At 42.1% G+C, this 21,013-nt stretch overlaps 1 protein-coding gene across 3 annotated transcripts in view; it reads right to left on the bottom strand.

The window, feature by feature from the left end:
* Phf20 (PHD finger protein 20) overlaps window positions 1-21,013 on the bottom strand; it is a 104,880-nt gene that overhangs the window by 18,714 nt on the left and 65,153 nt on the right. For 2 of the 3 annotated variants that reach the window (XM_042694361.1, XM_042694362.1), the window contains 6 exons: window positions 14,881-14,994; window positions 12,737-12,925; window positions 11,681-11,860; window positions 4,466-4,741; window positions 3,047-3,211; window positions 2,342-2,520 (listed from right to left, as the gene is read on the bottom strand). In XM_042694361.1, the coding sequence (XP_042550295.1) occupies window positions 2,342-2,520; window positions 3,047-3,211; window positions 4,466-4,741; window positions 11,681-11,860; window positions 12,737-12,925; window positions 14,881-14,994 (1,103 nt within the window). Of the gene's footprint in view, window positions 1-2,341; window positions 2,521-3,046; window positions 3,212-4,113; window positions 4,213-4,465; window positions 4,742-11,680; window positions 11,861-12,736; window positions 12,926-14,880; window positions 14,995-21,013 lie in introns of all 3 variants that reach the window. The other variant, XM_042694360.1, reaches the window with a different exon arrangement.

The raw sequence follows: 21,013 nt of genomic DNA, 5'->3' as shown, positions 1-21,013 counted from the left end.
TCAAAGTGGTAGAGCAATAATCTTGAGCAAAAAAGCTCAGTGCCAAGCCCCTGAATTCAAGCCCCACGACTGACCAAAAAATAAGTAAAAACACGTAAATAAAAACTGAAAATAAGCTACTGAAGTGTCTGCCAGCCAAGTAAGAAAAGTCCAAGACTCTTATCTCCAATTATCCAGCAAAAACCCAGGCTAGGTATAGCTCAAATGGGAGTGCACCAATTAAGCAAGCAACATGAGCAAAGGTAAGTACTTGGTAAATAATAAAAAATCAAGTGGGTTTGTTCACTTTGGTCCTGAAAACTTAAACTACAGTAAAGCCTTATGAGTTATAAAAAGACAAATGCAAAAATAAAACACATAAGTTCAATGAATATTAAATGAAGACCAAAAGTGAATTTCAAAATGTGACTGTACAGGCAGAAAAAAAACAAAAACAAAAAAACAAAGTTCTAACAGAAAGGAAGCCAAGAAGCCTGGCCCTTTTTCTCACAATCTCCATAAATTAGGCAGGCAACCTGGTGATGAGCAACTACCCCTTTACTGGGAACCATTATGACCCATCTACATAGCAACAGACATGGGCCCCAGACAGCCTTTTTACATACAATGTGAATCTGCCCAGATATCCCAACCTCCATCAAAGCAGATGATCAGACCAACTATGGGCTTTCAGCCCAGAACAAGCCTCTTCCCACTCCCCAGAAGTGACTGTTCCTGAACACTAATATCCGACCTAAACCTGGCTGGAATTCCTGGCCAAGGAATTTAGGACTGAGACTCCAACCTTGCCTATCTATCCTTTTGAACACAAAATGTTAAATAGGGAAGGTAGGAAGAGGCTGTGGATGACCATTTTGCACTTTCCAAGAAAGTAAGTAGGAAAAGAAAAAAAAATACAAACAAAGAACAAACTGGCTCCATCAGGAATCTGGAGATTAAATTTCAGAGACCAAACTCCTAACGATGGCATTTGATGCTTCTGAGCCTGGCTCTATCCCTCCTCTGAGATTTAGGACCCAGTTTATTTTCTCACTAATGTTTGTAACTTAATCCTAACATAACCATGACCGACTTTAAAAAACAAAAACAAAGGCTAGGAATGTGGGAATGTAGAGTGCTTGCATAGCATACATGAAGCCCTGGGCTTAATTCCTCAGTATCACATAAAAAGAAAAAGCCCGAAGTGGTGCTATTTGCTCAAGTGGTAGAAGCTCAGGAACAGAATGCAGGCCTGGAGTTCAAGCTCCAGGACAGGTATTAAAAAAAAAAAAAAGGCTGGCCGGGCGCTGGTGGCTCACGCCTGTAATCCTAGCTACTCAGGAGGCTGAGATCTGAGGATCACGGTTCAAAGCCAGCCCGGGCAGGAGAGACCGTGAGACTCCTATCTCCAATAAACCACCAGAAAACCGGAAGTGGCGCTGTAGCTCAAGTGGTAGAGCGCTCACCTTGAGCTGAAGAGCTGAGGGACAGTGCCCAGGCCCAGAGTTCAAGCCCCACCACCGACAAAAAAAAAAAAAAAAAAAAAAAAGGCTGGGCACCAGTGGCTCACACCTGTAATCTTAGCTATTCAGGAGGCTGAAACCTGAAGATCATGGTTCAAAGCCAGCCAGAGAAGATTCTTATCACCTAATAAACTACTCAAAAAGCCAGAAGTGGCACTGTGGCTCAAATGGTAGAGTGCTCTCCTTAAGCAAAGAGAACCTCAGAGACAGCACCCAGCCCCAGAGTTCAAGCGCTAGGACTGGCAAAAAAAACAGAAAAAAAGACAAACTCAGATTTCCTGGCCAGCTGGACAGCTACCCAAATCCCCAGTATATCTCTGACAGCCTCAAGTGTCACCAGACAGCAATAGTCTCCATCTAGTCACAGCAGGAGAAGGGGAGGATAAGCCAGTAATGGTCTCCCCTAACTAGGTAAGGAGGTCTCACCGCACAAGCACAACCCAAAAAGGAAGATGGCAGAAATTTCAAGCAAATAACAGCAAATAAACAATTTATAAAACCACTCTCCATTTCTTCAGGCTACTGGGAAAATTTACCTCAATAAGACATGGGCCACCCCAAAGTTTGAGTCTCTGCTAATTCCTTACTAGGTAGCTACAGGCAAGGTCTCTCCTCTTTGGACTCGATCAGTCCTCAAGCTTTCTCTTATTCCATCAATGGGCTATTTATGGCAGCCTGGAATTCCCAGGAAGCTGAGACAAAACACAAACTTGGTTGGCTGCTATTAGGAAGGTATGTTTGGGGTTTCCTAATGGGATTTGCCATTGTTATTGGTCTCAACATTTTCCCCAAGGACTAGTTTATGCTTTTTAGACCTATGTTGTGAAACCTCTATATACCTGAATCATGAAGTCATTTTCCTCCTGGACTTCACAGATGCAACGGACCACCTCAAAATCGTAGTGGTCATCGCCATCAAGCTCTTCATCTGGATTGGTGGTCACATCGACATCTTGGCCATACTCCTCGTCACTCCAAAGAAAACTCTCGGAAGAGGACTCACTCAAATTATCCTCCTCTGGAAGAAGGAAGACAACAGTCACAATTTTAAGTTTAGCTATAAAATTCCTAAGAAGCCCAGACTATCCAGAAATGACCTTACAGATCCACTTCTGCAGAAACTTCCCAAGGGGCTAAAAATGGGAATGCTAGTTTGTTATTGGTAACAGTCTAAACTAAGCATGCTCCCTGGCAATGAACTGAACTCCATTTTCCCAGGAGCATGAAGCCCAAAGTCAGTGGGCACTCAGGTCATAGCATTCACTGTCACAGGAGCTTCAACTTCCCATATCCCTAACATGGTCTAAGACATTCTTCCCTATCTAGTCAGGACATGACTTTACAGTCATCTGTGTCCTTCCACAGCCATCTTTAACACTGCAGACGGGAGAAAGAAGGAAGAAGAAGATCCCAGGGACAGTAGAATCACTAGGTCTTTGTACACCTCATTAGTTACAATCATAGCTACCTTTGCCACATGCGTATTCTGTCACAGACACTGGTCTAAGTACTATTTTCTACCAAATGATCAGTGATCAGCTTACCAGATGCCTTCAATTTCCCTTTGTGGTTTCCAGATTCTGAGCCATGGAGCTGTGGGCTCATATGGACCCCAGACTTGTGTGAGGTCCCAGACTTGGTGACAGAAAATGCCTTTGGTGGAGAAGGGTCTTGGGAAGTGTCACTGACCTCCTCACTGCAGGGGCATTCTGTAATGGTATAAGGAAGGAAGGAATGACCTCAGACATCATCGAAGGGTTCTGGAGTAGATGTCATTAAACCAACAAGCCTACTGTCCAAAGAGCTCAAAGGCTGGAGGACAATGTAACCACCCAGAGATGTTGAGGGCAGATGGGGACTCTTACTTGCAACTACCTGTGAGAATCTCAATTCCAAACACTTTCATCTCACCATCATCCCCTCCCCCTTTTCTGATAAGTTTTCTTTCCTAAGCCAAAAGCAATACTGAGAATAAAACATGAGGGCTGGGAAGGTGGCTCAGTGGTAGAGCGCTTGCCTTGCATGCATGAGACCCTGGGTTCGATTCCTCAGCACCACATAAGCAAAAAGAAAAAAGCCGGAAGTGGCACTGTGGCTCAAGTGGTAGAGCGCTAGGCTTGAGCTGAAGAGCTGAGGGACAGCACCCAGGCCCAGAGTTCAGGTCCCACGACCGGACCCAAAAAAACAAAAAATAATAATAAAACATGATATACCTTTAACTTCCAGTGTTGAAACAGAGGCTCTCTTAAACATTTTTATGGGGGTAGACACATTTTTTTGAAAATGTACCCTCTCTTAGGGGGATGTGTGTTTTAAGCTGTATATGAAAACAGACATTCATTCACCTGCACATCCCCTCTTTGATATTTTCATATATACCACCCTCTGACAGGGAACACTGGACAATGTGGCAAATGAGAGGGCTTTTTATAAATGCAGTAAGGCCTGTGAATGTCCTACCACATCATTCTCCTGCCAGGGTCTGTACTAGGCTGAATCTACAGCCCCTGGGTCCTTCCACTTTAAGTGCAAGCTCAGAGGCCATTGGGAGAAGAAGACACTTTTCTAGCCATGGCAAGGAAACCCAAGTGGAATCCTCAAGAGCATTTACCAGGTTTGGTTTTCTTTTTCTTTTTCTTTTTCTTCTTTGGTTTCACTCTCACAAACTCTTTGAATTTTTTTTCTTTATTCTTTTCCTTGTCTTTTGCAGCTAGAATGAAACACATGACTAAGTGTTGGAATCATAATAATTTATTTCCAATGCTGTTTTCTTAAGTACTTAAGCAAGTCCAGTAGGAAGAGATAAAGCAAGCGGCAAAGCTGAATTCTTGGCCTGGCTCTGCCTGGAAACACCTTCTTTGCCCCCAAGGACTTGAGTGGGTTGCCAGGGAGAGTCACTCCTCCATTACTCAGGTTGAAGATCCCTAGGCCTCTACAATACAACACAGAACTAAGATACTTACTTGGGGAACAGGCTGAGACCCGCTTCCTGGTCAGGTTCTCTTGGCTGGCCTTGTCAGAAGCTGAAGAGCCCCTTGTTTGAACATGCCTCTTCCCTGGGCTCTCCTCGGGTTCCAGGGGCTTCTCCATTCCATGGAAATATTTCATGTGATAGTGCAACAGCTTAGCTTTGCGAAAAAATTTTAAACAGTCTACAACCTTGCATCGAAACTTGTGGTCTAGGTCCACTGCTGGTGAGTTAGATGTGACATCTTCTGTTTTCTTAAATGTATTTGGTGCTGAAAACAAACAAGATCCCTTGCAATTAGTCATTACAAAGGCAGTACTAGCATATAGCAAGGCAAAGTGCAAGAGCAACCTGTACCTAGCTGAGACATCAAGCAGACTACTATTACCTCCACAAATTATTGTCTGAAAAAATGAATTCAACTTCTGGTAAACAACTATGATTTGTCTTTAGAAAGGCATTAACATGTTTTTATTTAAACATCTTTAAGTTCTCAAGGTTTCACAGACTTCATGGGAGAACAAAAATGCAGAGATCTCAAGCTGGCACTTGCTACTCATGAGTTGGATAAAATTAATATTCACCATCATATGTATGGAGAGAACTAGAGAAAATGATGTAGGATGTAACTGTTACAAGTTTTAGTGTTGAATCCTTGTAATTTCACCATACACTACTGTTTTACCATACATGAAAGTACAGAAGTAAGGGAAGAAGGAGAAAGGGAAAGAGAAAGGAAGGGAGGGAGGGAAGGAGGAGCTAACTGTTCAGAGAAGACTTCCTTTCACAATGCCCTCACCCTAACTTCTACAGTTACCTTTTAAATTTAAAGTCACACCTCTGCTGGTCCTGTGCCTTCTCCTTGCCATTCCTCCTTGGCTCAGGCAAGTCTTAAATTACATCCAGACTCAGCTTACTCCACATTCAGGAAGGCATCCAGATGGCCCTGGCTCTCAAGGAGTACATGTCATCCACACCTAACACAAATGACTATCCGCTGCAATTCATCATGAGCACTGAGCATCTGTTCCTGGATCCTATTATGTGACACACCTCTAGCCAGAGGAAAAGAGCCACTCTCACTGTCTTCCTCAGAACCAAGATCCAGCATAGCTGGTATTCCTATCAGCAGTGATACCACAAGGCCCAATAGTTTAATGCCTCTTGACGAGTCATGTACCTTGCTATAACATGATAACAAATGTTTTTCAGATCCGAGGAGTAACTTTCTCAGCTTTGAAGCAACAAAAAGCAATCAAAGAGAAACACAAATGTGATTAAATATTCATAAGCCAGCCAAAGGCTTAGAATAGGGAAAAAAGAAAAGAAAAGAAAACTAAGCGACCAAATGTTCACAAGGACTGTGTGCATAGCTCAAGTGGCAGACTGCCTGGGCTCTAGGTTCAAGCCCCAATACCACCCTCCACCCCTACCACCACACCCATCCTTATTATGTAACTCTCTTGTGGGTTTTTGTTTTACTTTTTCTGAATTTCAAATGGTGTACAAGAGGGTTATAAGTTAACATGCCCATCTTAAATGCCCAGTGCTGGGATTTGGGGTTTTGTTCTAGACAGATTTTGATATATCCCAAGCTAGCCTGGAGCTTACTCTGCAGTCCAGACTGGCCTAGAACATACTATCCTCCTGCCTGAGTCTCCTGAGTACTGAGATTACATAATGGCACTGAGTTACTTAATTCTAAGAATGCCCACAGATTGGGAGAAGATCTTCACTAGCCATACAACAGACAAGGGTCTCATATCTAAAACATACTTAGAAGTCAAAAACTTAAATCCCCGGGCTGGGAAGGTGGCTCAGTGGTAGAGCACTTGCCTTGCATGATGAGGCCCTGGGTTAGATTCCTCAGCACCACATAAACAAAAAGAAAAAAAGCTAGAAGTGGCGCTGTGGCTCAAGTGGTAGAGGCTAGCCTTGAGCTGAAGAGCTGAGGGACAGCACCCAGGCCCAGAGTTCAGGCCCCAGACCCAAAAAACAAAAAAACTTAAATCCCCAATAACAAATCCTCAAGGAAACAACCTCCCGATTAATAAGTGGGCTAAAGACTTAAAGAGAGACTTCTCTGAAGAGGAAATAAGGATGGCCAATAGACACATGAAGAAATGATCAACTTCTCTAGCCATAAAAGAAATGCAAATCAAAACAACATTGAGATTCCACCTCACCCCAGTCCGAATGGCTATAATCAAGAAATTTAATAACAACAGATGCTGGAGGGGATGTGGCCAAAAGGGAACCCTACTGCATTGTTGGTAGGAGTGTAAACTTGTTCAACCACTTTGGAAAGTAGTATGGAGGTTCCTCAAAAGACTACATATAGAGCTCCCCTATGACCCAGCAATCCCACTTTTAGGCATTTACCCAAACAATCACAAACAAGGCCATACTAAAGCTACCAGCACAACTATGTTTATCGCAGCATTATTCACCATAGTTAAGATATGGAACCAACCCAGATGCCCCTCAGTAAATGAATGGATCAAGAAAATGTGGTATATATACACAATGGAATTCTATGCCTCCATCAGAAAGAAATGAAAGACTTAGAAAAAATTATATTAAGTGAAGTAAGCCAGGCCCAAAGAAACATAGGTCCCATGGTTTCCCTTATCTATAATAACTACTGTATGTCTAGGAAAAGCAGAAAAGGTCACAAGCTATGTACTATGACCATATAAGACGATGCTAAGCAAAATAAATTCCAAGATAGGGATCCAAGAAGTTTTATCTTTCTTGCTGTTTTTTAATGTATTTATAATGTACTATGTGATATTTTTGTTTCTTTTGTATGCTCTTCCCTCATGGTATAACCCATTTTCGCTGTATTTGATTCCGGTGCCCTGCATCTTGTATATACATTTTTCTAATTTGGGGAGGGGAAGGGCAATAACAAAATGCTGAAATAAGGATACAGGATGACCCACTGTAACAACAGGATGTACAAGATAAAATGTTGGAAACAAACTTTACAAATTTGGGGAGGGAAAAGTTGGGGAGGAAAGGGATGGTAGGGGGAAAACAAAGGAGGGGGTAACACTTGATAGGAAATGTACTCATTACCTTACTCATGTAACTGTAACCCCTCTGTATGGTATCTTTACATAAAAAATATATATATATTTTTAAAAAAATGCCAACTCGGGCAGGAAAGTCCATGAGACTCTTATCTCCACTAAACCACCAGAAAACCAGAAGTGGCACTGTGGCTCAAGTAGAGCTCCTGAAACCCATAGTACTGGTGAACATTTCATGATTCTCCCCAGAAAGCAGATCTCTGCACTTGGCCCAACCAAACATTGAACATTTACTCCACAAGATGGCAGCACTGCATCAAATGCCAGAGCTTGGCTGGGTGGGCCAAATGCCTTTCTTCTACTGGGAAATAAATACATGTGTTTCCTTTGCCAGTTCCTCCTCTTACCTAGAGCCTCTCCCACACTTTCTCAGACACTGGCTCCATTTGGAAATGTCAAAGCTGCAGCAGCTTGGGGCAACCATCACTAAACTATGATTAAGGAAGTCTCTAGCCCTCCCATTTGGAGGCTCTGATGACAAGCCACACAATTTCCTGCTCACTTACAAAATACATTCCTGGTGAATGAGTCCTCAATGCCCTCCATTCCCCAGCAATCTTTCTGGATTGTCCTGTATCTTCTAAAAAGCTGCTGTTCCAAAAGAAACGCCAGGAATACTATTCTACTTCCAGACAGAACACATTCCCCCTTATTCTAAAGAATTCCAAGGGCTGGGAAGATGGCTCAGTGGTAGAGCGCTTGCCTTGCATGCATGAGGCCCTGGGTTCGATTCCTCAGCACCACATAAACAGAAAAAAAAAAAAAAAGCCGGAAGTGGCGCTGTGGCTCAAGTGGTAGAGTGCTAGCCTTGAGCTGAAGAGCTGAGGGACAGCACCCAGGCCCAGAGTTCAGGCCCCACAACCGGACCCAAAAAAACCCAAAAAACAAGTAAAGAATTCCAAATACCATCCTAGAGTATTGACAAAAGACATGCCACATACTCCCTTCTGGCCTTGCTGTCTTCCACACTTCTGTTCTTGGTGTAAACATCACTGTAATGTATATCATCTGTCCTTTGGGTTATTTCTGCCTACTCTACAAACAAAAGACATACCAAAATATTTGACATAATACAAAAAGTGAACATGTATTTATATTTTGCCAAGATATCCTAAGACCCTAGAAAACATGGCAACTTTACAACAAGCACGGGACTTAGTTCTAACCTAGTTTTCTCACTTATCTCATACATGTGGTATTTCCTTGCGGTGCAGGAACATTAACTGCTAATTTCAAGTGATGTCTAACACAACACCATCCCAAAACACCATATTAAAAGCTTAGTTTGCTGCATTATGAGGGATATGGCTGTCATCTAGTGTACTCTCTTAAAAAACATAACAGAGTTCTGAGAATAAATTTCCACCTCACTATATATGTGTCATCTTTAAAAGAGTTTCAGGGGTGGATGAGAGAAAAGCAGGCTGGAGGAAAAGGACCCTAATGCTGACAGGAGCCAGTAAGAAAAAGAAGAATGCTTGGGAGGCTAAGACACAACATCAAACGTAGCTGGACAAAGAAAGCACCAAAGAATGGTGGCAATTGTTGCCAGTCCTGGGGCTTGAACTCAGGGCCTGGGCACTGTCTGTGAGCTTCTTTTGCTTAAGGCTACCACTCTACTACTAGAGCCACAGCACCACTCTGGCCTTTCTGTTTATATGGTACTGAGGAATCTAATCCAGAGCTTCATGCATGCTAGGCAAGCACTCTACCACTAAGCCATCCCATGGAATTACTCATGGAATTATTTATTTTTATTTTTATTTTTTGGGTCAGTCATGGGTCTTGAACTTTGGGTCTGGGTGCTGTCTCTCAGCTCTTCAGTTCAAAGCTAATGTTCTACCATAGGAGCCATGGCGCCACTTCCAGTTTTCTGGTGTTTTACTGGAGATAAGAGTCTCCCGGGGCTGGGAAGGTGGCTCAGTGGTAGAGCACTTGCCTTGCATGCTCGAGGCCCTGGGTTCGATTCCTCAGCACCACGTAAGAAAAAAGCTGGAAGTGGCGCTGTGGCTCAAGTGGTAGAGTGCTAGCCTTGAGCTGAAGAGCTGAGGGACAGCGCCCAGGCCCAGAGTTCAGGCCCCACGACCGGACCCAAAAAAAAAAAAGTCTCTCGGACTTTCCTGTTCAGGCTGGCTTTGAACCACGATCCTCAAATCTCAGCCTCCCAAGTAGCTAGGATTACAGGCATGAGCCACCGGCACCCGGCTGGAATTAATTCTTTTTTTTTTTTTTGGGTCCGGTCGTGGGGCCTGAACTCTGGGCCTGGGCACTGTCCCTCAGCTCTTCAGCTCAAGGATAGCCCTCTACCACTTGAGCCACAGCGCCACTTCCGGTTTTTTCTGCTTATATGGTGCTGAAGAATCGAACCCAGGGCCTCATGCATGCAAGGCAAGCACTCTACCACTGAGCCACCTTCCCAGCCCCTGGAATTAATTCTTAAATACTTTCAACTTCACTATTTTGAAACAGCTGCTCTGCCAACACTGATGGTAACTTCCTAGCATTTGGCCAGGTACTAGCAAATAAAACAAATTTGAGTTATAGAATTCTGTAGATATATAGTCAATAGTGAAAATGACATTAAAAATAAAACTAATAGGGGCTGGGAAGGTGGCATGAGGCCCTGGGTTCGATTCCCCAGCACCACATAAGCAAAAAGAAAAAAAGCCGGAAGTGGTGCTGTGGTTCAAGTGGTAGAGTGCTAGCCTTGAGCTGAAGAGCTGAGGGACCAGAGTTCAGGCCTTATGACCAGACCCAAAAAAAAAGTTTATGCTATAGAAAAACACCTATACAAACAAAAGAAAATAAATATAAATATGTAATACTAACATGTGTAAACACATATAATAACATCTAGCTGGTAAAGCACTTGCCTAGCATGCTAGAGGACCTGAGTTCATTCCAGATAGAGAGGGGGGTGGTGGAGAAAGAAGGAGAAGAATGGGAAGAGAAAGAGAGGAAGAAGGAAGGAAGGAAGGAGGGAAGGAAGGAAGGAAGGAAGGAAGGAAGGAAAGAAGGAAGGAAGGAAGAAAGGAAGGAAGAAAGGAAAGAAGGAAGGAAGAAAGGAAAGAAGGAAGGAAGGAGAGAGAAAGAGAAGTTGGGTTCACAAGCCTGACATTATCAAAACTAAGTGTTTGCATTATTTACATCCCATTAGCTACCAATGCAACAGCTATATGAGAGAAAAAAATTCCCATGTGGTCATAGCAGTATACCATTTCCTAAGGCTGTGTATTAATGTTAGGTGGGGCTTGGGGTTTTTTTTTTGTTTTTTGGGCTTCTTTTTTTGGGGGGGGCTGTCAATTGTGGGGCTTGAACTCCTGGCCTGGGCGCTGTCCCTGACCTCTTCACCTCAAAGCAAGTACTCTACCACTTGAGCCACAGTACCACTTCCAGTTTTCTGGTGGTTAATTGGAGACAAGAGTCTCACAGAGCTGGGCGCCAGTGGCTCATGCCTGTAATCCTAGCTACTCAGGAGGCTGAAATCTGAGGATCTCAGTTCAAAGCCAGCCTGGGCAGGAAAGTCTGTGAGACTCTTCAATTAACCACCAGAAAGCGAGAAGTGGTGCTGTGGCTCAAGTGGTAGAGTGCTTGCTTGTCTTGAGCTAAAGAGCACAGAGATAGCACCCAGGCCCAGAGTTCAAGTGCCACAACCAACAAAAAAGAAAAAGAAAAAAAAAGTCTCATGGACTTTCCTGCTCTAGCTGGCTTTGAACCTTGATCCTCAGATCTCAGCCTCCTGAGTAGCAAGGAATACAGGCATGAACCACCAGCACTGCCTAAATATCTTCTTTAAATAAAAGGGGTGTAAGCAAGTTTTCCCAATTTTTTTTTCAGCCTTTTTGCCCAGAAGCAAGTTCAAGTCAATAACACTAGTAGCTATAATTCCAAAAGAAGCCCTCAGTCTTACTGAATGAAGAAAGGAGACAATGTTCCATGCAACTACAACTGCTGGAGAAACGGTAGAAACAAATAAAAAAAATGCAAGGTACAGCATTAAAATAAAGATTGTTTAAAAAGGGAGGAAATATCAGAAAAGTCTTTTTCAGTTCACAAATCAGAGTAGAAACACAAGTATATATAAATAGAAGAGTGAGTTAACTATAAATATGAACCTTCCACAGCAGAAACCTCTTGTAATTCAGCAAGGGGAGATGGTGGTTCCGTTTTCATACTGTTTTCTCCCATTGACTTGCAGTTCAATTCCAAGTCTGTAAACCCCAATTCATCCCCAAAGGAGTGGCAAGTTAGAGCAGATGAAACCTGGCTAGCTTCCAAAGTAGACTTCAACTGACCTGGGGGGGAAAAAAAAAAGCTTGATACATACACACACACACACAACACACACACACACACACACACACACACACACACACAAAATCTGGAAAACAACAGACTAAACAAGGCAGGGAATTGTTAGAAGAAGCCATTCATCTCACAACAGGCAAGAATACATTCACAAGTCTAACACATTCTAGTCAGGGCTGTGGGTAATTCCAAAGAACAGGGCTAAAGTGAAAGGAGGTCAACCAAAAAGCAGAGCCATGGAATGAGATGGCACCACAAAGACAGTGAGGCAGAGCTCTTCAAGCATTGTGCTTCCAATCCATATGCAGTAGTAAATGAGAGAGAAAAAAAAAAAAAAAAAGGAGGGGTTGGGAATGTGGCTTAGTGGCAGAGTGCTTGCCTAGCATTTATGAAGCCCTGGGTTCAATTCTTCAGTACCACATAAACAGAAAAAGCCGTAAGTGGTGCTGTGGCTCCAGTGGTAGAGTGCTAGCCTCGAGCCAAAGAAGCTCAGGGACAATGCCTAGGCCCTGAATTTAAGCCTCAGGACCCTCCCCTCCCTCCCCCCCCCACAAAAAAAAAGGAGAAAGGAAGTGAGGGAGGGAAGGAGGGAAAGAGGGAGGGAGGGAGGGAGGGAGGGTAAGAGGGAGGGACAACAACAACTACCCAAAACAAAACCATACAAATGCATCCAAAGCTTGCTATTGAAGGAATGAATCAACAGAAAAGAACATACTACAAGAATACTTCAGCCCATTCCAGTAATTTCATTTTAAGATAATCTAACACTTATGGAAACCAGTACATAAATGATAATTTAGAGTTACTCTCATTAGGCAGGCATTAGATGGACAAACAACAGTTTCTAACATGCTCTGACTTACCTTCTTCAGATTGCTTGGTACTAGAAGATGGGTCTTTTACAGGATCCGTATCAACTGTATCAACCAAATCTGGTACAACCAAGCCACGATCTAAGATCTCATTGGTCCCATTAGTAGACAGCCTGGAAGACCGTCTCCTGGATAGGTCTTTGTCAGTGTTTTCAGAGCAGTTTTTTGACTTTTCCTGGGCTATAAACCATTAAGAGAGATGGAGTCCAAATACCAACAAGAAGAAATAACTCTGCTTCTACAAGTACATAGGCTGATTGCCTTTAAAAAGACTTTAGAATGTGAAATTAATATACAATATACCTTCCCAGTTTTAAGTAAAGGCAAAGTCTCTTTGTGAGGATAGAATTTTACTTTATTCAAGATTCAGTCTAAAAATAGATACCAAGTCCTCTCTCTCTCCTCTCTCCCTCTCCCCGTGTCTGTCTGTCTGTCTGTCTGTCTGTCTGTCTCTCTCTCTCTCTCTCTCTCTGTGCCAGTCCTGGGGCTTGAAACCTGGACTTGGGTGCTATCTGAGCTTTTTTTGCTCAAGACTACCACTTTACCACTTGAGCCACAGCTCCACATCTGGCTTTTTGGTGGTTAATTGGAGATAAGAGTCTCACAAGCTTTCCTGCCTGGGTTGGCTCTGAACTGTGATTCTCAGATCTAAGGTCCCTACGGAGCTAGGATTACAGGTTTAAACCACCAGCAGCTGGCTTCATGTGTCAATCTTAACAACTAAGTTCTACTTTGGAATTTCTCAACAAAAAGTCTTATATGAAGCTAAGCACCTCACACCTGTAATCCTAGCTACTTAGGAGGCTGAGGTCTAAGGATCATGGTTCAAAGCCAACCTGGGCAGGAAAGTCTGTGAGACTCTTATTTTCAATAAATTACCAGAAAACCGGAAGTGGTGTTGTGGCTCAAGTGGCAGAACACTAGCCTTGAGCTGAAGAGCTGAGGGACAGTGCCCAGGCACAGAGTTCAAGCCCCATGACTGACCTCCCCCCACCCCCCCAAAAAATCTTATATGTTAACTTCCAGAGTCAAGAACTTTATTTAAGCCAGGTGCTGGTGGCTCACACCTATAAATTCTAGCTACTTAGGAGGCAGAGATGTGAGGACTGCAGTTTAAAGCCAGCCTGGCTAAGAAAGTCTATAAGACTCTTAGCTCCAATAAACCACCCGAAAACTGCAAGTAGTGCTGTGGCTCAAGTGGTACAGTGCTTGCCTTGAGCTGAAGAGCTCAGGGACAGCGACCAGGCCCAGAGTACAAGCACCATGACCATCCCCCCCCCCCCCCCCAAAAAAAAACCCCACATCTTTTTTTAGAGATATCACAAAGCCAGGTGCCGGTGGCTCACACCTGTAATCCTAGCTACTCAGGAGGCTGTGATCTGAGGATCGCGGTTCAAAGCCAGCCCGGGCAGGAGAGACCGTGAGACTCCTATCTCCAATAAACCACCAGAAAACCGGAAGTGGCGCTATAGCTCAAGTGGTAGAGCACTCGCCTTGAGCTGAAGAGCACAGGGACAGCGCCCAGGCCCAGAGTTCAAGCCCCACGACCAACCAAAAAAATAAAAAAAAAAAAAAGAGAGATATCACAAAATTCTCCTTGAAGCCAAAAAGTTAATTTTCTAACCATTAAGTAATATTTTTTGAGTTTCACTCAGCATATCAAATCATCCTTGGGGCTGGGAAGGTAACTCAGTGGTAGAGCGCTTGCCTTGCATGCATGAGGCCCTGGGTTCGATTCCTCAGCACCACATAAGCAGAAAAAAAAAGCCGGAAGTGGCGCTGTGGCTCAAGTGGTGGAGCACTAGCCTTGAGCTGAAGAGCTGAGGGACAGTGCCCAGGCCCAGAGTTCAGGCCCACGACCGGACACAAAAATAAATAAATAAATAAATAAAATCATCCTATTCTAAGCCATTAAACTTCCAGAGGAATCCAAACAAATGTGGTTTATAGAAATGGATATGCTACCACTCAACCCTAACACAGTTTATGCATCTTCAACCAAACACTCTGAATTCAATCACATCCTGTTCCTATTAGCTCTTGTGATTAGAATTTATAAGGAATACGGGACAGGATGGACATAGGGAAGACTCAGTGTCAAATTGCAGTCACACACACAAAAATCAGAGACTCACATGAATTTCTGTCAAGGCGAGGTCGTTTTAATGGGATGTCACTTCCTTTTGATATTTTCCGTCTTCTTAATTCCAATGTTATTGGTTGCAAAGTTTGAGAGTTTGAATCCACAGCTATAACGTATACAAAAGCACACAAAAGGCATGCAATTTTTAATACCCAATTTTGCCTATGTGTGTGTGTGTGTATATATATATATACACACACATATATATCTTATATCCAAAACACCCTTAAACTATAAACAAATCATCAGCCATAGTGATACCATGTCTCAAAAAAACCCATCCTTTGGAAGTGGTGCTGTGGCTCAAGCGGTAGAGGGCTCGCCTTGAGCTGAAGAGCACAGGGACAGTGCCTGAGCCCAGAGTTCAAGCCTCATGACCAACAAAAACAAAAAACAAACAAAAAAACCCCAACCTTTGAAAAGAGTATTGTTACTTAAGGTAAAAGCAAAATTAAAATGAGAGAAAAATTACTTCAGAAGATCATGACACCTTGCAGGCCATCTTCTTGAATCACTATATGGATGTCTATAATCTACTTTCCAGCGCCTTAACATACCATAATATGACTGCTTAAAAATATGAAAATATGGGCTGGGAAGGTGACTCTGTGGTAGAGTGCTTGACTCGCATGCATGAGGCTCTGGGTTTGATTCCTCAGCACCAAATAAACAAACAAACAGAAAACGGGAGTGGGGCTCTGGCTCAAATGGTAGGGCACTAGCCTTCAGCCAAAGAGGTGAGGGGCAGTGCCCAGGACCAGAGTTCAAGCCCCATGACCAAAAAAAAAAAATTACATATATAATATATAACATATATATATTATATATATATATATGAATATGAGCAAAATCAAAGTCTTTCTTCTTTTGAGGCAAATTCTTGCCTCTTGGCTTCGATTCTCAATCCTATTGCTTCAGCCTCCCAAGTAGTAAGGATAACTGCTGGCACTTGTCGGTCATTTAAAATACCATTGTATCATCTCAGTAAAGATGAAATGTATAACGGTATGCACCTATAATTCCAGCATTTGGAAGGCTAAAAGCAGTAAGATCACAAATTTGAGGCCCGCCTGGGCTCTAATGATATCCTGTCCAAAAGAAAAGAAAACTTGGGTGCCAGTGGTTCATGCCTATAATTCTAGCTACTCAGGAGGCTGAGGCCTGTGGATCATACTTCAAAGCCAACCTGGACAGAAAATTCTTATCTCCAATTAACCACCAGAAAACTGGAAGTAGAGCTGTGGTTCAAAGTGGCAGAGCTCTAGCCTGGAGTGAAAAAGCTCAGGGATAGTGCCCTGAGTTCAAACCCCACAACAGACTAAAAAAGAGGGGATGAAAGGGGAAGGGCCTGTAAGGCTTAGTTATTGTTTTCAATCTCTAATTCCTAAATTAATTATTATTGGTTCCTTAAGAGTCCCCAAAATCAACATTTATGTTCTCTTAAAAAAGAAAAAGAAAAAAAAAAAAGCCTAGATAAACCTCAGGAGACTGTGCTATTGGCTATCAGTGCTCCAAGCAAGACTGCTGATTCCCAGTGAATTCAGCTTCCACATAATTTAGCAATGCAGATGCTAAGCCTTGAAAAGTGCTTACTCTATTTCTAAGCCCAAAATGTAAAACTCTCTTCCTCAATCCAGAAATATGAAAATTCAAAAAGGCAGAAGGAGGAAAAGGAAAAAGAACTGAGCAAAGGAAGAAAAGACGAGGTGGAGAGGGAAGGGGAAGAAAACAACTCTTCATAAGATCAGTAACTTCAGATCTACCATGTCAACTGGCTGAACAAGAGACAGACCTGAGCTATCAGAAGGCAACCTTCATTCATGGACTTGCTGGGTTCAATCTTCCCAACATGTCAATCAATATCATTCTGTTGCAGGTGGTAAATTTTAGAACACATAGACTCCAAGTTAAACACAAATAACAAACATCTTTCTCTTTCTCAGTCTCTTTCCCTCTTCCCATACCACCCACAAACTTGTTCTGACAGTACTGAGGTTCAAACGCAGGACCTTCGACTTGCTAGACAAGCACTCTACTGCTTGAGCCACAACTGAAGCAGCTCTTTTCCCTCTGTTTTTTTTTTTTTCCTAGCACCTTGCTTTTATTTTTTTCCCCACCTGTGCTCCTACTTATGCTGTATACTGCTGCACCCAGCTACACAACTCTCTCTTAGTAGCTGAAATTTTGTTCCCAATCAGATTTACTCAAGTAGAGAACTCAAGACTCCATCAAACTGATGAACTTATACCAAGTAAAACTCAGGATGGAGAGAGAGAGAGAGAGAGAGAGAGAGAGAGAGAGAGTTAGTTGTTAGAGGCTGAACCGAGAGCCAGGCACTCTATCACTGAGTTGTATCACCAATCTCTCTCCCCACACACTTTCTCCTTCTCTCCCGGTCTTCTCTCTCTCCCTTTCTCTCTGGTACTAGGCTTTGAACTCAGTACTTTGCACTAACTAGGCAGGTACTCCACCTGTTTCATCATACCTTCAGCCCCTAACCCAACCTTTTAAGGGGATTTGAATTATGTACAAGATATCTAGCAAGCCTTCTTTCCATTGAAGTCATATACAAATGAAGACTGACCATACAAATAAATGTTCTCTAAACTCTCCTAATAATAACAACCACTGGGGAAGCTTGCTAACTATTTGTATTTCCAAGTTTCCATGCAGAGATTCTGATTTGAGGGGGACTGAAGTATAGCTAGAAGCTTTTTACAAATGCTTCAGGCAAGAGTTAATGTTAAGGATTAAAATTTTTTTTCTGTTAAATTTATCCTATATAGTATGAAATTCTACACTTATAAAATTAAGGTAATAAATGACATCAAGTGGCTTCATAACAGCAGTTTGCAAACTGGAGTACAACTACCCTAGATATGTATCCCAGATGGTACAAGCCAGAGGATCATTAACTAAAGAAGCATCAATCTCACATATATTCTGTCCCAAAGTAAGCTAAGGATACATCAAATTCTCACCAGTTCACATTTTCACCTCTCTTTCCATAAATGTCCTTCTACTTTGCATAACAAGTTTACTTCTCATTCAGCACCTATCTTAAAGTGGTATATTGCCTGGGTTCTTCCTCTGAATACAGATGCTCAGAGGTTATTTTCTCAATTCACTTGAGCCTCAGGGCTTCTCTCCCAGAAGCCTGTCATTAAAGTAAATATGTTTAAGGCCAATGCTGTCCAATAGAAATACAGTAACAGCCACAAATGTAAGCCATATGTGATTTTTAAAAATTTAGGCTGATGGGCTGGGAAGGTGGCTCAGTGGTAGAATGCTTGCCTTGCATGCATGAGGCCCTGGGTTCAATTCCTCAGCACCACGTAAACAAAAAGTCAGAAGTGGCGCTGTGGTTCAAGTGGTAGAGCGCTAGCCTTGAGCTGAAGAGCTGAGGGACAGTTCTCAGACCCAGAGTTCAGGCCCCACAACTGACCCAAAAAAAAAAAGGGGGGGCTGATTCAGGCACTGTATCTAATATTGTAATCCTAGCAACTTGGGAGGCAAAGATGAGAAGGATCATAGTTTGAATCCAGCCTGGGCAAAAAGTTTGTGAAGTTCAACCTCAACCATTAAAAAGTTGGGCTTGGTGCACACTTGTCATCCCCACTATGTAGAAAGCCTAAGTAGGAGGATTATGGTCCAGGCAAGCCTGGGCTAAACCTGAGACTCAATCTAAAAAATAATTAAAGTAAAATAGGCAGGGACATGGCTCAAGTGGTAGCCTGCCTAGAAAGTGCAAGGTCCTGTGATCAAAACCCAGAACTGCCAAACAAACAAAAAAATTTAGGCTGGACATATTGGCTCACACCTGTAATATTAGCTGTTCAAAGGTGGGGATTCAAGTCAGGGCAAAAAAGGTCATGAGCCTTTATTTTAACCAATAAATAGCTGGGTGTGTTGGTAAATGACTGTCACTCAGGAAGTATAAATAAGAGGATGGTGACTCAAGCCATCCATGCAAAAAGCAAAACTATTAAAAAAATTAACTAAAGCCAAAAGAAAGGGTGAATATTGTGTGGGAATATAACAATAAAATCCCTTCTGTATAACTAACATAAGCTATAAACCAAAACAAAAATGGCTAGGGGTGTGACTCAAATGACAGAGTATGTGCCCATCAAGCAAATGGGCTCTGAGTATAAACCCCAGTAATATAAAAATAATAAACAAATTAGTAGCTATACTGTGGTTCGAAGCTAGCCCAGGCAGATAAATTCAAGAGGCTCTTATTTCCAATTAACTAGCAAAAAGCAAGAACTAGAAGTGAGACTTATATGTTAAGGTACCAGCTGTTAGGAAAAAAAAAAAAAAAGATGGGCACCAGTGGTTCATGCCTGTAATCCTAGCTACTCAGAAGGCTGAGATCTGAGGATCATGGTTCAAAGCCAGCCCAGGCAGGAAAGTCCAAGACACTCTTATCTCCACTAGAAAACTGGAAGTGGTGCTATGGCTCAAGCAGTAGAGTGCTTGCCTTGAGCTGAAGAGCACAGGGACAGAACCTAAGCCCAGAGTCCAAGCCCCATGACCAAAAATAAATAAAAAGCTAAGCAAGAGTACAGGGAAGGCCATTATTCAAGCCCCACTACTGGAGCAACAACAACAACAAAAAAAAAAGTTTGAAAATGAAACCGAGTATAATAATATATTTAGGTCAACATAAAACAAAATTGGTGGGGGAAAGGGTGAAGATCTGAGGCTGTAGCTCAGTGCTAGAGCCTAGTCCTAGTATGTATAGGCCCTAGATTCAATCCCAGCACATAAAAACAAAAAATATTTTACAGTCTTTAAAATTCTAAATTATTGTAGCCAGGCAACAGAGACTCATACTTATAATTCTAGCTACTCAGAAGGCTGAGATCTGAGGATTACTGTTTGAAGCCAGCCTAGGGAGGAAAAAGCCATGAGACTCTTAATCTCCAGCTAGCTACCAAAAAAGCCAGAAGTGGAGCTGTGGCTTAAGTGATAGAACACTAAACTTGAGCACAAAAGCTCAGGGACAGCATAAAGGCCCAGGCTCTGAGTTCAAGCCCCCCACTACCCCCAAATCTAAATTAATTTACTTTCTAATCATTTTATAAACACATATTTTATATTGTTTACAGTCTTAAATGTTTGAGGTCAAGCATGTTCATTTTATACTTACAGCACATCCATATTCAGACTAGTCAATTTCATAGCCACAAGTGGCTAGTGGCTACCATTTTAGACATTATAGATCTAAACTCTATTTAGATCTACAAACAAGTCCAACAAGCTCAGCTTTTGAAGGCAAAACCCAATTACAAATACTGAGAGGGTCCTTTATTTCATGTGGGAACAAATCAATCCATTATCTTATTTCCTATAAAATTCAGATGTGAGAAAATTATTAGTTGGGAGTATAAATTGTTTTTTTAAATTTTGGTGGTATTAGTTTGAACTCAGGACTTCATGATTACTATGTAAGCACTCTAACACTTGAGCCATGCTTCCAGCTCTATTTGCTTTTTTCTTTTTGGTGGAACTAGAGTTTGAAGTCAGGCCTCACACTTCTTAGAGGTAGTACTCTACTGCTTGAGCCATGCCTCCAACCTTCAAATTTTATATTTTAAATATATCCGTTGAAGGTATCTGAGTGACAAATAGATTATTTCTTGAAAATGTGATAGAGGATTCAGTTGTCAATATTCATGTAGGGAACACATAAGCAAGAAGGTCTAAAGACCAATGAAAAGCATATATTTATTTAAACATGAACAGGTTTAGTCTACACATGGGGAAGCAGAGTATCTTCATGCTAATGAGTCATTCTGGAGAATAAGCATTTGGCTTAGGAAGAAATCAGTGTTTGTTTCATTCCTGGTGATTCTAGAAGAATTTCACACATTTACATATTTCCTTAAATATCTGTGTATTTTTAACCATAACCATGAGTCTTATTAGTTAGCCATCTCACCTTTTTACTTAGGCTATAAAAATTCCTCAACCAATAATAACTCTCTGAAGAGTTCAATTTCAGAATGTACACATGCCTCCCTTGATCCAACATTGTTTGGATCCATCTCTTCAGATGCCCTTTTCTTTTTTTCTTTTTCTTTCTTTCTTTTTTTTGTGGTACTGGATATGGATTCAGG

This window comes from Dipodomys spectabilis, unplaced genomic scaffold (genome assembly GCF_019054845.1).
Source record: "Dipodomys spectabilis isolate Male_0828 unplaced genomic scaffold, ASM1905484v1 ptg000175l, whole genome shotgun sequence".
NCBI classification, from domain to species: domain Eukaryota; kingdom Metazoa; phylum Chordata; class Mammalia; order Rodentia; family Heteromyidae; genus Dipodomys; species Dipodomys spectabilis.
The sequence above is the reverse complement of the archived record's forward strand: the minus strand, read 5'-3'. Positions and strand labels throughout refer to the sequence as shown.